Source organism: Pyrgilauda ruficollis, unplaced genomic scaffold, assembly GCF_017590135.1.
Source record: "Pyrgilauda ruficollis isolate IOZ18807 unplaced genomic scaffold, ASM1759013v1 scaffold155, whole genome shotgun sequence".
NCBI lineage: Eukaryota > Metazoa > Chordata > Aves > Passeriformes > Passeridae > Pyrgilauda > Pyrgilauda ruficollis.
The window spans coordinates 518,250-536,106 of NW_024514210.1; the positions used below are offsets into that span (position 1 = coordinate 518,250).

The window sequence follows — 17,857 nt, forward strand, 5'->3', positions numbered from 1 at the left end:
GCTGCCGCCATCCTCGGCGGGCCCGGGGCCGCTGCTGTGTCATCCCGGGCCATCCTCTTATCCTTCCCCCTCCTCGTCCTCTCCCCCTCCTCGTCGTCCTCCTCCTCATCCTCCTCCTCCCCCGGTGTGTCCCCGAGCGCCGTCGGTAGCAGAAGCGGGCGGGGGCAGGCGGGCGGCTCCGCTGCTGCCGCGATGGAAACGCCGCTCCTCCCGGAGCATCCCGGGGTGTTCTCCCGCCGCCGCGCACGGGAATGGCCCGGGGACGAGCGGGAAGCGGCGGGGGGACTGGGGAGCCCGCTTGTGGGCGCTGAGGGTGGTTGGTCTTTTAATTGACTTTTCCAAGATAGGTGAGGTCTGTGGGGGAATCGGGCGGTGTTCGTGCCCAGCCCGGGCTGGGAGCTGCGGGAGCGATGCTCCCCGGGGATGGCGGAGCTGCAGGGGGTGGGTGTGAAGTTACACGCGCTGTGGAGCCGCAGGACCTTCTCCAAGGCTGGTTTTATAGCCTGCTCTCGACACTAAGCTGCAGGGAGGAGGTGCTCATCTTGTGTAAAGTCCAGGTATTCTGCAAAGAAACATCTCCGTCAAATTAGCTTTGCTGACATTAAATTATTTCTGTAAGGAAAGCAGTCTGTGAGGGTTTGATGCCGTGCCACGGCATGTGCTTTTCATATCAGGATGTTTTTTTCACATCATAGACACAATTACACTCAATTAATGAGCTGAAGAGCTTCACATAATGGTTACACTACTGCATGGGACCCTGGGGAATCTTTCAGAGGAGGAAGTCTGCAGGCTCACAGGACTTTGCAGATGTGTAAGTGGGCAGGTAGAGTGGTCCTGGGCTTTTGATAGCTTTTGAAATGAGTTATGAAGGAAGGCCAGCTGGCTGGCAGCCAGGGGAGTTGCTAGACCATCAGCAAGTAGTGCAAGACTTCTTATGAGCTTGTAGCTGCATTGCTCCAATGCCAAAGGTTTGTTTGTGTGTATGTTATGCCCCATCTGCCTGCCACAGAACTCTTGAATGTGTTTGCCCATTTCTGTTTTCTGCCTGGAAGAGGTTCTCTTGTGTGTTCCCCTCCCCTCACTCCTGTGTTCCTCAGTCTCTGCCAGGAGGTGTGTTATTAGTAACCTGGGGCCTGTTGAAATACAGTTCATCTTGTCATTAAAGTGAAAGCTGGATAACAAGCTCACTTGCTCAGGGTTGATTCCTTTTGGTACCTGGAGTAAGCAATTCCCATCTTGGCATCTGATTGTATGAGACAGGCATATGAATTGTTTGGGAAAGTGGAAAGAACTTCAGTGAAATACTTGCACAATTCCTTTTGGCAGCAGGTGAGGATAGGTTGTTGCTAGGTTTGTGCTAGCACTGAAGCACTTCTGAGATTTTTAATATATCAAACTATATGTTATTTAGAATTGATGTAAACACAACCTTGGTTCCTTGTTGCAGTTGGTGTTTGTAAGAAGTTGAGAGCACCATAAGTGTCTTATGAACGGAAAAGCTCTTCAAGGTCTACAGACTCAAATTATCTCTCAGTGGCAAGAAAAACATTTATCTTATTGCGGGAGTGTTGATACATTCTGAAAATATGCTTAGTTTGGCTTGCATTCTGGGTTTGGTTGTCTTTGTGTTTTTTTGGTTTTTGTTGGTTGTTTCTTTGGCTTCAAACCTTTGTGGTGGGGCAAAAAACTGTCCATACAAGCTGGTATGGGCTTATTGCATTCCCTGCTTATTGTTGGTGTTCTTATATAGGAGACTCAACAAATGTGACAGGAATAGCCATCTTTATTTGTTTTATTGAAGGCATAGTAGTCAAAGTAGCAAGTTTGAAAAAGCTGTTGTCAGACAAAACAATACTCTAAGTGTTTTCTAGAAACTCCATGATAATAGTGGAAGAGTGGAATTTGCAGATGCATGCATGTTTGTATGGACATGAACCAGGCAGAATCCAAACAGCTTCCCTGGTCCCACCTAGTTGTCTTGGGATATGATGGTGGATTGGGCAGCAGTGATAGTAAGCTTAGGAAACAGTTTCCTTCAACATGGAGGAATTGGAAAATTTTTACAAAGGGCTTTAACATTTGCATTAAAAAAATACTTTGCATCTGTGCTTCAGGGCTTTAGTTCTTTTCTAACTACTGGAGCTCATAGTGAAACCTTGTGGTTTTGGGGGTCTTGAGTGTTCGGGGGTTTGTACACACAGTTGTTGTGCTGGCTGTACAGGATTTTTCCACAGGCATGGAAATGTTGGCAGTGGTCTCAGAAGTGGGATGTAGCAGGTCAGGTACAGCATTTCTGGCGGTTTCCTCTGCTTTGTAGTTCCTGGTCTGTACTTTGCAGATAGGGATTGGATACTTGTAAGAATCCTTGCAAGTCTGGGATTTATCATATTAATTTGTTTGGGTGATGCAGTTCTGGCCAATACCACTGCTTTGTGCCATTACAATTACCATGTGCCTGTCACTCTCCCTCCCATTCTGTATTTTTAAGGTTGCGGTTTAAACCCAGTTAACAAATAAATCACTCACAGCCACTTGCTCACTTCCCTCCCACATCAGGATGGGGGAGAGAATCAGACAAGTAAAAGTGAGAAAACTTGTGGGTTGAGATGAAGACAGTTTAATAAGTAAAGCTAAAACCATGCACACAAGCAAAGCAAAACAAGGAATTTATCCACCATTTCCTTTGGGCAGGCAAGTGTTCAGCCATGCCCAGAGAAGGAGGGAGGGCTCCATTACACCTGATGAATATTTGGGAAGACAAATACCATTACTCCCAACATCCCCCCTTGTCCTTCTTCTTCCTAGCTTTATATGCTGAGTATGTGGTATGGAGTATCCCTGTGGTCAGTTGGGGTCAGCTGTCCCATCTGTGTGCCTGCCCAACCTCTTGTGCACTCCCAGACTCCTGGCTGGTGGGGTGGGGTGAGAAACAGAAAAGGCCTTGATTCTGCAAGTGCTGCCCAGCAATAACCAAAACATCCCTGTGTTATCAATACTGTTTTCAGCACAAACCCAAAACACAGCCCCATAGTAGCCACTGTGAAGAAAATGAACTTTATCCTATCAAAATCAGCACAAAAGTACAGAATAACGGTATCATCTCAGGACTTATTGTCTTCTTCCCAGTTTAAAAGCTTTCAGTTCCAATAGTCTGAGGGAGAGATGCATCTGTCACTCTTTTCCACATCCAGAAAGCTGAAGTAAAAGTTTGTTTTTCATGTGCTACCTAAAAGTCATAGTGACTTACCACTGAAGCTGTATATAAAAATAAATGTTTCTAAGCATTATTCCCTGCTAAAAGCAAACAAAGAAGGTCTCTTGCTTGATTTATAGAGTATACACTAGATGAAATATTTTTTCATTCTGTTCCAAAGGGAACAGGGTGTCCCAGGAAAGCACTGTTCCCTCTGAGTGCTGGCCAGTGTGTGACCGGTCCTGAAATGAGGTTTGTGAAGCTGGGATTTGCTCAAAATCCTGGACTTTGTGTTGTTGACCAGCATGCATGCTTTTTGAATGTCTGTTCATCTGCATTGGTAAGGTGTCATCTTAGCTTTTGATGTCTTTGTACTGAACTCCAGGACAACTGCTGCTGATCTGCCTGGAAACCATCTGACAGGCCTGCTGGTCTGCCCATCTTCAAACTTAAAAGATTGGCTTCTCTTTGGCATGTAGCAGCTATACCTTTCTTAGAACGCGGTCTGAAACCTTTCTGAGCCCTTCCACCCTCCAGACCTGCCACCGACGCTTGCACTGTTTATTGATCAGCTGCCTGTCAAGGGTGATAGTGCACTAATGTCTGGTGTCTGCTGACAGCATATCCTGACAGTAACCAGTGCTTTATTTAGACCAGGGACAGAGAACCTGACACTTTGGGCTTTTTGCAAAACTAAGTTCTTTAAAGCTCAAATGTGTCGTGTCTCTTTGATAGCCTTGTCCCACCAATGTCTGTTTTGGCTTGCCATTGCAAAGCTAAAGGCAGCACCTCAAGTAGTACAGGCTGGACAAAGCCTGCCAGGATCTCTGGTTGCTGCAAGTTTCTCTCTGCTGATAACAGGTCAGATAGGGATTGTGTTGCAGAGCTGAGAGGTGTTTGGCCTGCAGGTTGCATGTTGGCCAGGTCTGTCATATGTGCCCTCCAGCGCTTCACATTGGATGCAGTGATGTGAAGTTAATGAGGTGGGTAGTCATCTTCCTCCTCTTTCCAGCTTGTTTGGATAAGCATTGTGAAGTCAGGCAAGCTGGCTTGACTCTATGTGACCTCTACAAATGTGTTTTGAGACCTGCTGGGTAACTGATGCACACCCAAAGGAGAGGTTCAACACAAGACTTAATGAGACAGAGTTGCTATGTGCAGTTGGACAAGATGGCATACAGTACCTGGTAACCTGGTTTTACTTGGTTAAACATCATCCACTTGTCAGATGGGATGAGGCCCAGTGTTTCACATCTTGGAGAGACACATTACACTGCATGTTTTGATGTTGTGGTACAATTCTGTACATTTTCATCCTGGAAGAGAAGACAGGCTGGTAACTGGCACTTGGTCACATTCATGTCATGCCTGTCCATGAAAATTGAACTGTTTGTTCTGATCCACATTTCTATTCTTGTATATTGGTCACATTTGGCTTCTATCCTAAAAATGTCTGCCTTTTCAAATTAATATAAACTAATTTACAAGGTGTTTTGTTTACTTCTAATGTTTAGTGTCACATCATCCTTATCAACATCATGCAAGCTCAACTGCAGGAACTCTGTTCTGCTTAGATTCTGTTCATTTTCAATTCGACCTGTTGTGATCTTTCTGCACTCACAGAAGGGTCTCTCTGCCTTGGCTGCTGGGTAGTGGGTTATTTCCAGATAAAATAATTTCAGGGTTTGCAGGGATGTGATGAGGCCTGAAATACATTATTCCTGGGACACTTACACATGGTAGATAGCTTTCTTGGCTGATGGACTTGGTATTTGATGTCTTAACTTCCAACTAGTCAATTTTTTCCGGTGTGTTGGTGGTGATGCATTTGTTATGATGATTTATTTTCTAGCAAGTTTTTTGCTGGGAAGGTTTCCTAACATCAAATTCTTATTACAGTGGTAGATATTAAAGGGAGAGAGAGATGAAGGGAAAATTGCACAGTGAGGATGCTGCAGACAAAAAAGAAGTAAAATTTCCTTTGAAATAAGAAAGGCTGACCCTGTAGTTCTGTGTAGAGCCATCTTTTCTTCAGCACTGGAGTCTCACTGCACACTCTCCCTGTGATTTTTAAATCTGTGTTTTGGACTGTTACCTAAATTCTTGCCAAACCCTTGGAATTTTTGTTAAAATGAAATGTACTGAGCACAGTACAGTGGGGCTGTATCTTGAGTCTGTTGGAACATGGATGCCTCCTGAGCCCATGTCTCTTGCATGCACCAAGCCCTGGCTTGCATGTGATGGCAGACTGACAGTGTTGGATCACACGTTGCTCCCCTAGACCAACACAGGCAGTTTCCGTTCTTAGCACAAAAATGAAAGTAGAGTAAAAGTGCTTTTGCTTACATGGCATCAGTACCACTTTTCCCAAGAACACATCTGTCGAAGTGCAGCAGCTTCAGTGGAGCTTTGACACAAACTTATAAGACTTTGGCTCACTTTCTGAAAACAGCAGGAATGCAGTATTTAATTTTCCCAGTTTTCAGCCCACATGAAAAACGGGAGCTCTTTCCAGAGAAATTGGGCTGGTGGTTCCTATATCTCAATCTGAATCATTGTGCCTGGCCTGGTTGCTTGCCAGCAGGGGCCTCAGGCTGGTAGCTCTAGTTATGATGATGACAGCCAAACTAAGGATTTTGTTCAGCCAAATCCTACAGTGATACTCCTGGCTCTTCAGCTGAGATGCCAAATCTGCATCAATTCTAAAAGTGTAAAATTTTCAGAAATTTTGAAGGTACAGAAAATGCATTTCTGCACAGCTTTATGTTTTAACATCAGAAGAGAATAAAAATAAATTATATTATCTACCAGATACTTAGTTTTTTTAAAAACCTGTAATTTTAGTCAGCAGACAGTAGGAGTGCTCAGCATGCTTATAAAATCTGCATTCTTTATTTCTGCAAAATGCTGCTTAAGAAAGTTGTGCTGCATGCTAAGATTGCTTTGTAAAATGACAAAAAAGTGAACAACAGAAAGCCAAAAGTAACTAAAACAAAAACCAATGTTATACCTATAGGGCTTATAAATAGTATGTTAATATAACATTAAGTCTATAGTGCAGGTACAAAAAACCCTCATTTTTCTAGAAGGAAAAAGCTTCTATAATGAAAATGTCATTCTTGTATATATTCATTGTAATGTACCTCAGGGGTTACACAGCTACTAGTTTTGTAAATGCTTACAGTACATGAAATTTGTAATGTTGCAGGACTGTGGGTCCTGAAAAAATTGATTTCAGTTAGTGCTGCTTTTAGTTATACAGCTTTTTTTGATGTGCTGTCATGTCATCTGTAGCAGTGGCCTAAAGATTGCCTCCCTGAATACTTTGATTAATTGGGATTCTGTCCTGTCACTTTCCTGTCCCATGTCAGGCCTGAGGTGCAGAAGTACAGGAACATTTTTGTTACCACTCCAGGCCAGGCTGAAACTCCAGCAGTGATCCAGCACATGCTCCCAAAGGAAGGCGGTGAGGGATGTGCTGTTGTATCTGGAGGATGACCTGTCAGGATATGGGAGCATGTTCTGGCTGGCACTGTCTCTGCTGGAACATTGCTCCTTCTTCTCTACTTCTTTGTATAAGTTCTGCCTACAGTTGTTCTCTCAGTCATATTTGGAAATCTCCTTCTGAGTGAAGAAAGGTATTTAAAAGGGGGCAGTGAACTCTATGAACAATTAAATCTGCACAGTCCACTCCTGGGATTCTACCATCATTCCCAAGAGCTTGTTATCTGTAGCGTGATGTTAATACCTACTCAGACAGCAATTTCTGCTGCTGATGTAGCCATATCCTCTCTCTGCCAGTAGGTAGTGGCAGGTCTGTAAAGAGACAGGATGAGGAAAATTCCAGGGTGAGAGAGGAGAACAAGGCATGCCTTAATTTCTGAAAGATTTCATTCCAGGAAGGCCCTCAGCTTACCCAACAGGGCTGTGACCTGTCTGGAGGTACATTTTACTTTTGATGGAATTGAAGTCTGAACTAGATAAGGATAGAGGAGGAGACCCCATCACCGGTTTGGTCTGTGGGCTAGAGGATTAAAAGCTGGCTAATGGCAGGACTTCTAGTCAGTCAGTGACAATGGTGTGCCTTTTTTTTCTAGACTTTTTAAGGTCTTGGCTGGAGTAGTTACCTTTCAGCTTCAACGTAAATTGATTATTTGTCACTTTCCATAGGCAGTCTGTAGAAATGTGTCTACACTTTCCCCTCATACTCACACATGCGATACATCTTCAGTGAGGTCTTGTGCTCTTTTGAGTATAAGCTTCCCCCAAGGTTATTCTGTATCTGACACTATAAAATTGACATTGTAGTGATGCAGCCACTTGCCACTAGTAAATTCATCAGTCCAGCTCAAAGCCTTTGTAGTCTGAACCATTCTTCTTTGAATTTTAGTGTCACCTTGTGCAATAGATTGGTGTCCATTTTGATGTAAGCAGCGGAAGCAAGCATTTGCTTCATTGTTTTTTTTCTCTGAGGATTACTGAATCAGAGTGAGTGAAATTGTAGGCAGAATTTGATTAATTTTGAAGAGTAATTGCTAGCAAATCTGCTGAACTTTTATACACATCCATCACCAATTCACAGGATAGCAAGGTTTTTTCACATCAGGAAACTTCTTTGCAAAGAAATGCTCTCCTAAATACCTGCAGAGTATTCTGGCTGCATCCCAACTGCTTTTACTAGGTGAGTCGCAGTCATCTTTGAGGACTGAGAAAAGTGTATTTTTAGTAAAGCTGAAGGTAGCACACACTGCTTTTGTTGAGAAGAGCTCTGGCTCTCTAAAGATGGGTAAGACCTTATTTCCTATACAGAAGGGAAAAGGGAGAGTACTGTTTGTTTCATCTTAAAAAGGTAATCCAGCTGTAGTGGCAAGCTCTCTACTGGGGATGCAGCCTCTGCTGTGAACAAGTTAGGTTGCTATAACATATTTAAATTCTTCCTGAGCCAGCTAATTTCTACTGCATAGAACAAAGTCATTGGCTATCAAATAACTGGCCACCAAGTGACTCCTGTAACCCAGCACCATCTGCCTACCAGAGTACATTGTTTAGACTCTCTGTGCAGTGCTGAAGCAGGTAGAACAATCATACCTCAGCTCTTTTTTCAGCATGCTTCCAGAGCAGTCTATGTTAGAGCTTTTCTGAGGAGCTGCTATTTTGTTCAGCATCCAGGACAATCAGACATGGATTGTTCCTCTTTGGACATGGTATGGTGTCTTGACTCATGCTTGTCTGACACTGCTTTTTCTTAGTTTCTTTTCAGTTTCCTTTCTGAGCCAACTCTCATTTATACGAGCACCTATCTTTTGGGCTATGCAGTGTTCAGTCAAACAAATGCTTTTCCTGAGCCAGGCAGAGCAGCAATATTCTAATGATGACTTCTCTCTTGCGTGCTTTACTGATTGCATGGGAATGTCAGTGATTTAGTACACCCATATCCAAGCAAAATGTTTACCTAGGTTATTTCTTGTTTCATGTTTTTGTTTGTATGTGGCCCTGGGTGAAAATCAATCTTGGCTCTTGCATCAATGTCAGAGTTGCTTATGCTGATCTAATTGTTGTTTCCTTCCCCATTCCCCACTGAATTTGGGGCATGGTGGTTTCTGTTTTTTCAGCAAGTTTGCCAGAGGCATTGGAAGAGCTTTTTAGCTGGGGTGAGATGGCCTGCTTTGGTGGTGGCCTCTCATGCTCCTTTCTTTCAGATGTCTTACAGCTAACCAGTAGATCTTTTTTACCTGGTGGACCAAGCATTTTTATCTGCCTTAAATGCAGTTATTTCTGTGTCTTCATCCGTTCATAATTTCACTTTTTTTGCATAGTTAACTATGGTAATTTGACATTTTTTTGCGTTTCTGTGCTCACCTCTGTGATGGTGTCTCAGACTTAAGAAACTGTTGCTTTTTCCCTTTAAGTGAGGAAGTACTGCAGTCCCTGCAGAAGAGCACATTGGGGAGTGTATTGCAGTATTGAAAAGGACCTGTTGGTTAGACCCACATTTGTGAATTCAGAAGAGATTCATTTACACTTGCCTAAGCTCTTTTGGCAGTATTGCTTAAGTCATATCCCCAGACCATGAACTGTTCACATTTCACTCTTTGGCTGATGTACCAGCCTTACAGCAGACTAGTGATAGGGCAAGGGAGGCAGATGGGACTTCCCATGTTTTGAGCCAGCTAGTTGTAGGAAAGCAATTTCTTGGAGTTTGTTGAAGCAGAAGGTCTAATATCTATTAGAGAAGGTAAGGGGATTCAAATCAAATAATGAAGTTCAACAAAGCTAATGTAGAGTCTTGCACCTAGTGAGGAATATGCACCAATACAGATTAAGGTTTGAACTACAGGAAAGCTCCTGGGGGGGGCTTGGTTAGAAATCTCTGATTAAAAAGGCTTTTACCTGTAGTGTTTAACATAGTAGAGGAAAGTACTTATAACTTTCATACTCATGGGTCTTATCCTCATTGGTAGTGACTCAGTTGTAGGACCTAATTTCTAATATGAAACTTATTTTGTTGTCATTTGTTGTAAGTAAGTAGCTTGATGTATGATAAAAAACAAATTTTAAAATTTCTGAAGGTTGTAGAACCTGAACATCAAAGGAGCTGTTTGAGCAGACTGACCTGAAAAATGGGAGAGGGAGGCAAGGACGTGTGCATTGCATGGGATGCATGCTGTTAATTGAAATGAAAAAATGAATAGGAATGTTCCTAACCAGAGATGGCATTGCAAAGCTTTTGTCTGGCAGAATCTTGTGATTGAGATGTCTGCAAACAATATACTTCTTTGTATGAAAGCATGACTTTTCCCCCAACTACATGCATGTGATGCAAATTAAAAATACACTGTGATGGCCAGAGGAGACTCTCTAGCTGAACACCACATACAGACTGTGCAGACACTGCTTTGTCAGTCAATGAATGGAAAGGGGCAGTCATGGTGATGGAATAGAACTAGTGCAGGTTCAACCTTCCAAACTTCACTAGTTTGGAGCAAGAGCCTGAGGTGTGCAGAGAAATGTGCAGTGCTCCAGTGTCAGTACAGGGACCAGCTCTTACTGCGCAGCCTCCCCTCTGCAGCAACACTTCCACTAATGCTTCTGTGGGACATCTTTGCTCCAGAGGCAAAACAGATTACCATAAATACAGCCTGCGTCATCAAAATTATTTGGTGCCTTTTTAGTTGTTGCATTGAGTCCTAGTGGTAGTGAATGTGGAATTATTTTGAAAGCACAAGGCAATGCACCATACCTGAACCTTGTTTCTCATAGCATCTGTCTCTAGAATATATGTGGAACAAGAGAAAGCCAAGCATGGTATCCCTTGAGAAAAGCTGGGGGATATGTGGAAAAGATGGGAATGGAAGTGTGTAATAGGGCTTTCAGAGGATCCATGTGATATGAAAACAGCAGAAAAATCTTTCTTTTCTAAGCCTAGAATTCTAAAACTTCAAAGGATCTTGCAGGAAAATTGTGTTGTACGCCAGGGAAAGACTTAACTATTCCTCTCTGTCCCTACCAATCTCTTTTGGGCTGGTGGGTCTGTCTAGAACACTAATCTTAATTTCCCTTTATTTAAGGGGGAAAAAAGGGAATTGCAGTTCTGAGAATAGTAACAGGAGCAGCATGTTCTCAGGCTCTGAGGATGGAGGTCACCTAGCCCACTGGAGCGTGTAAAAGCTGCACTTCATGTTGGGTTCTTGGCAGTTGATAAGCCAAGGAGAAACTGCTGGGCTGTGATTCCATTTCTGTTAATGTGTGTGTCAAAAGTCAGATCAGCTTCCAGTTTTGATCACTGCAATTAGGGGGAAATGGGCATTGTTAAAGGAGTTAGAGCATGTCCAGCTCTTCTTGAAATTATGTTGTGACACATCTGTACTGAGATTTAAGCAGCAGGAGTTGCCACTTACAGCATTCAGGATGCTAATACAAAACCTGAAGAAATAGTCTAGAATTCTGCAAAACATTAGCCATTCCTCTGCTGTTCTGATGAAATAAAATGTCATACTGCTCCTTGTTTTCATCATTTCCAGCAGAGCGAAACACTTTGGTGGATGTACCTTAGAAAGCATATCACAAAAGCAGTTCTGTGAAAAGAATTTCTTGTACTTCTTGCAAAATTAGGGCAAAGTAATTGTGAAAATAGCTGAGATGATCCATGCTGTGCATGTAAGAATTATTATAAAGCGATTATCTGGTTATGGGAGAATATTTTATTTGGATTATGTAGCTACATAGAATTTATAATTCATGCTTTCTGCAGAAAATAAGTTCCCCTGTGCTGCAGTGGGAAATGTCAGATATGACCTTTTATTAACTCTAAGGTTCTATATTTGCAACACTGAATTCTAAAGATTAATCTCTGAATTTTGGGAAAAAATTCCTTCACACAGAGTCCAATCCACTAAGAAAAGTTTGTCCCACAAGGTTAACTGCTAGCACTTAAAAGATTAGAGGTGTTTCTGTACTGACTTTTAGAGGAGTGGTGCTTTCTGCTTAGTTTGTGACCATCAGTTGTGCTGGATTTAACAAGTGGGTAAATTCGGTGCACACTTCGACTATTCAGTGAGTGGGACTCTGATGGTTGGACCTGCATGAGATGGAGAACATACTTATTATCTCTCTCTTCAACTATGATCTGAAAACCAGTATTTCATGGTATCAACTCCAATAGTCCCAGAGTTTCCCCTTGCTTATCCAAATGATTAACCCTTGAATCAATATTTAGTAGAATGTGCATAGCAGTGCTGGTTTTTGGGAAGCATGGTGGCTAATGTCCAAGGACCTTGCTGGAGACGCACAAGGTTCTTTTTCTGGCCTAAGAGGTGTGTGTTTGATGCTGGCTCACTTAATTTCCTCCTTCTTGTTAAGCCATGGATATTTGATAGTGGCTGTGATTTTGAATGACCATGGATAATTCTGTAAAAAAGCTGTGACATTATTCTGTCTTTGCAGATTTACTTGATTGCACAAGGTCCTGACAGCTTTTTGCAAATCCTAATTGCTTTGAGGATCAAGCATTTTATTTCTGGTTTCTGATTTGTCTTTTGTGAAGGATTCATCAGATTATAGGAATATGTCATAAAATTTTTTCAGTAGATATGTAGGACCTCTAAACAGGGTTGTGATGCGTTCTTGTTAACTCTTTTTTTCTAGGCCAGTCGATTATGTGTTTTGAAAGATTTTCAAATGGCCAGTGAAGTCTGTCTTGCTATATTAATTAATAACTAGGAGAAAGGTAGATGCTTTTCCCACAGGTATCCTGCCTTGGTATCTCTGTTGGAAGATTTTGCGGAAGCACCAACTGGGAGACTTTGCATAAATTCAGAACTCATTAACATCACAGGGAATTGCCAGCAGTCAGTTGCAACGGTGATAACGTGTTCATGCTGACACACAGAGAGCCAGGAGGCGTGGATGCAGCAGGTCTGCTAAATACCACTCCAAGCTTGACATTCCGGAGTGCATTAGACCCTTGCTGAGTTTTTATCCTCTTGATATTGCAAACCTGTTCTCTTGGTTTAGCAGGACTGAAGAACTTTCTCTTAGTAGTCTGAAGCTGTACTTCAGGCTGTGGTCTTAATTGATAAACACGACAAATCCTTTTAATTTTTCAGGGCTGAAGTCAGTTCATTCTTTTTATTATGCAAAAATAGAAGCGCTCTTCCTGGGGCATTACTAGGGCATGGGATTTAATTCTGCTGGTTGCCAGTGACAATAAAAACATAACATTCAGCTTAACTGGTAAATTGTATGAAATGTCATGGTGGCCACTTCTAAATGAGTACCTTGGTAATTTCAGCAGTCCTCATTCAGCTTTTTTTTGGGGGGTTAACAAACACAATGTGTCTAATCACTTTTTAGATGGATCTATGCCTGTTCTTCAAAGACAGGACTGCTTCCCTGGCACATTGTAGTGCTCCCCATCCTGTATTGCAGTGCATAGTGAATGTCCTTATGGATCTGTCACTGTCATCAGAATCAACTTCAAAATATTTTCACGCATGTGGAAATGCCATCCTTTACTCAATCCATCCTCCATTAGTTCTGTCAGTTGCCATTTTGTATTGCTGATTTTTCAAAATCTATTGTCATCCTTCCCTGAGTTTCCAAGTTTTGCTGTATTTGCCAGCATGACCTCGAGTTAATGCCTTGAGTGTTTGCCCACAGCCCAAGTCTATTGTAAGCAAACACTGCCTAAACTAGAGTCTCACTGTGCATCAGATGGTGCAGGCAGTGCTTGGATGGTGCACACACAGCTCATACCACTATACCAGACCTGCTTGGTTAGGTTTGGAAGGTTCCTGTCTGAAGGACAGGACTGTGTTGTGGTCGCTTCAGTGCTGGTGGAATGTACAATCTCCTTCAGAGGGCAAGAGGTACCTAACAGACATGGCCTTGATGGGGTAGAAACTATGTGTGGGTAGGGTCTCTTCTAAATGGTGTAAACACTTCAAGTTAGACACTTCTTAAAGGCTGGAAGGACCAGATGGATGTCTTCTAAAGTTATTTTAAAACTACTTGCTTTGTCTTGCAGAAACTTTTTTTTAAAGTAAACAACCCTGGAAGTATAAAACTTTAAAAAGAGTTGTTGCATCTCTCACACAGGAGCAGGCTAAGAGAATTGAGATTGTTCAGCCTGGAGAAGAGAAGGCTTTGAGGTGACCTAATTGCAGCCTTCCAGTACCTAAAGGGAGCCTTCAAGGAAGATGGAGAGGAACTTCTTACAAGGGCATGTGGTGACAGGACAAGGATGAATGGCTTCAAACTAAGAGTAGGTTTAGATTAGATATTAGGAAGAAATTCTTTTCTGTGAAGGTGGTGAGGTATTAGAACAGGTTGTCTGGAGAAATTGTGGATGTCCCATCCCTGGAAGTGTTCAAGGCCAGGTTGAATGGAGCTCTGAGAAGTGGAAGGTTTCCCTGCCCAGGGCAGAGGGAACAAAATGAACAACATGGAACAAGATGATCTTTAATGTCCCTTCCAATCCAGGCCATTCTGTGAGCCTATGATGACTCTATGATTTAGCAGTTCCTGAGTATGTCCAGTTTCTACTTGTTAATATTTACACATATCTTGATAATTCCTCTAAATTAGGGTGGGGAAAGGACTTAAAAACCACTGAGGCTTATTTAAAAATTCTTTTACCACTTGCTGGGGTGAAATAAGGGGTTCTGTAAAACTGGCCTTCCTTCGGTTTGGCAGATCACCTGGAAAACCACCAGCTATGTCTAGCTATTTCAGCCTAATTAATGTTTCCTGATTAGAGTTCCTGCTCCGAAACTCAACTGGATTTGTATCAAAAAAGAGCAAAAACTTTATTTAGGGCAGAGGGGTGTGCTAAGCGATAAATGCAGATCAAAAAGCTCTAAATTGAGAATAGAGCTATCTTCTGGGATGGAAAGATTGGTGCCTGAAGTCTCAGCATTGCGGATGGAGGGGAGGAGAGAGAAAAACATCTTAAGGATTCTTAACAAGCTGGTACCCCAGGTCAGTGGATATCTTGGTATTGCTTTACTCAGCCATGGCTGCAGGTCTGTCTTCAGACCAGGCTGAAATATAGTATGATTTCAGTTTCACAAAGCTAGTGAGCTGCTGATAAACCTGCACATCCTCCAGTACACTGAAGATCTGTATCAGTCTCTTTATATCCCTTGAAAAACCCAAACCAAACAATGAAAACCCCAAGCCATTTCAAAGAGCTACATACCTTTGAGTAAGGAGGTGGAGGGCATTTTACTTGTTATTGAGATTGGTCTCTGTCCTGTCTTGCATCACTAAGTTGTGCTCTGTGAAGGGCTAAAAAACATGATTAACAAACTCTCCTAGCCTTGGTATTGTTTTATGTTACTCTGAGTAACTCCTGCCTTTACCACTATTTTTTAATAGGGGTCTCTCCTCTATGGTGTTGATAGAATTGTACCACCAACTAGGATGATTTGATGTTGAATAGATGTTTTTCTTTCAACTTTCCTCTCAGGTTTTCTTTCCTTCATGCCTCTGAAGTCAAGAAATTAAAAATAAATGAGAAACCTTTACCTTTTTGTTTTGTTCCAAGCCTCAGCTGGTGGGTTTATGAGAAGAGCAGTATCTTGAAATCTGCCTTGAAATCAGGTTGGTGTGATGGAATGATTGAGATTCCAGTGCAGAGAAAATGACTCTTTTATGTTTCTTTGAGTTATTCCGGTAACAACTTCTGCTAAGAAGGATGTACCTAGTCCTACTTGAGATGCTGGTCATCGCTCTGGTTTTTCCTTGGATGGTGGCTTTGATACTGCAACAAGCTTTTGTTGGCTACTAGATGTTTCTCTTCCAGAAGTACTTGTAGTGCGTAAAATATTAGAGCTCCCAGTGTCAGTGGAAGTATCCAAAAGTAATATTGCATGGCATTGCTCTGGTGAAACAGTATGGGTTTCACAGTGCATTGGCTGGCAATAATTATGTACAGACATTTCAATTTAAGGAAAACCAGTCTGTACATGTACACAGTGGCTGGTTTGTAACATCTTCAGCATGTGTTTAAGCTCACTTTACACAAATATGTAAACTTAGCTGCCTTGCCCCTGTTGCAGCATTGCTGCGTGCTTCTGTCACTTGTTCCACAGCAAGTTGTATGGTCACAGTCTCGAATGTTACAGTCAGAGGTGACTTTGTGATCATACATGCCAGGAAACATCAAACGACAGGGCACCAACCAGCCCCAGCACCAGCTGAATTAGTACTGCACATTGTGGGACTCTTGAGGTAAAGGTTTTGATAACAAACTTATGGTCTAAAGCTGGGTTAAAAGTTGCTGGTGAAGCAACTGGCGAGGAGTCCTTCTGTTTGCCAGAAGAGTTGCTCTTAGAAGTCCTTATCTCCATCTCATAACCTGGACAAGGATTTCTACAGATTTAGCAATGTGTATGGTGCTGAGCTTGGACTTTTCTCGCTAGAACTCAGCCACAGGGCAGCCTTTACTGTGCTGAATGCCCCTTGAATTACAGAAGTAGCAAGAACAATGACCAATATTATTTAGAATGCTTTCTTAAAAATACTTTCCCCAGCTTTTATAGAATGTCCCAATGACTTAATGTGACACAGCCTATTTTTAATGCAAACAGCTCCCTTCTGGATACCTAATGTTATCTAGAAAATGTGCTAGAGATACAGCAGCTTTCAGGGCTTGGTATTTAGATTGGAGAAATTAAGCTGCATTACAAGGTTCAGTGAACAGGAACATGGACTGCCTCATGGTGGCTTTGTTGCAGGCTTGCCATCTGGCTAATTATCCAGCGGATGGTGGGAGGCCTGTGTGGTGTTTCCTTTGCTACCTGCAGCCCTCTGACAAGTTTGGGTATGCTGGAGTACTTCAAGTACTTCAGGGCATGCAAGGCAAAGCCTTCCTGCAAGCTGTTGTTCTGCTGTTTTGGCATAGCAGATACACACATAGCAGTAAGAGTTGGACTAAACGATCTCTGTAGGTTCCTTCCAACTCAGAATATTCTGTGGTTCCCTGTTTAAGCAAAAAATTGTGCTAAAGCTCCATCCATGATGGTCTGCTAAAGGGATGAGTTATAAAATCAGTGCAAAAATCCTTATTCTCCAAATTGTTTTAGTCCATTCTGTCCATGAACCCGTCTCTACTAAAGAGCTACTGAAAAAGGGATGAACCTGGACAACTGGTGCTGAAGGGGTTCAGTTCTGTCCCAAAATGTGTGGAATGTGGGTAAGAGTCAGAGAAACATCCCGATGAGCCAAGATCAGTAAAAATTTCTGGTCAAGACAAGAGACTTTTTGCCCAGACTTCCAGGAAAGAGTCTCATGCTTCTCTAGCTTGTTCTTTGTAAGGTTTAAACTTCCTATATGCAGTGTTGATTAAGAACAGAATAATTTTGTGTGCTGTACCACTGTATCCTTAAGTATTCTCAGGTTTGGGTGTTAGAAAAATAACTTTTGAACCTGATAGTTGTACATAAATGTCAGCTCTGTGTCAAAAATAAACATCCAGTTGGATGTGCACTCGGTTAATATTGATTAAAATTGCAGTCTCATTTAAGCAGAGTCTAGCAATACTGCCCTTTTATTGCAATGGGCAACCAACATGTTGTAAACTCACTGAATATTAGATTTATATTTAATGTTTCCATTGTCTTTCTGGTACAAACAAGTTTTCTTCCCATAGATGAAGAGAGTTCTGACAACCCTTTGAGGACACTGAAGCAATGCTAACAAGATCAGGGATTTTGATGCCTGTTCTCAATTGATTATTTTTTAAACATCTTTCCATTGTGAAAGAAGTTTTCTGTTTAAGTCTCTCTTACCTTTGCTTCTTGGGGTGGTCAGGGACAAATGCGCTGGAATCACAAAATGCCCATCTTCTGTTTTTAAGGGTGAAACATGGATTTGGGTTTCACATTTCAGCAGTTTCTCTGATGTTCTGACAGGTATCCCTGTTGAGATATTGACCATCTCCTAAGAAACCAATGCAGATGAGGGAAAAACAAGACTAAATTCATAAACTGTTCATGTGAACTTGCCACTGAAGCTCGGCTACTCATGACTCTCCTAGAGGCAGTGGGAATTCTCCAATGAAATCAACTCAAAGAAAAATTATTTCTATCCTGACAATGAAACAGTGTAGGCAACCTTACAGCTCCCGAGAGGTAGACACTTGTGTTCCAGAGATTATCT

At 42.2% G+C, this 17,857-nt stretch overlaps 1 protein-coding gene across 1 annotated transcript in view; it reads left to right on the plus strand.

Annotated features, from left to right (window-relative positions):
• Positions 1–423: 423 nt before the first annotated feature.
• Positions 424–17,857, plus strand: part of FAM219A (family with sequence similarity 219 member A) — a 91,624-nt gene continuing 74,190 nt past the window's right edge. Inside the window, exon 1 of the mRNA XM_041461844.1 lies at positions 424–441. Within this exon, the coding sequence (XP_041317778.1) occupies positions 424–441 (18 nt within the window). The remainder of the gene's footprint in view (positions 442–17,857) is intronic.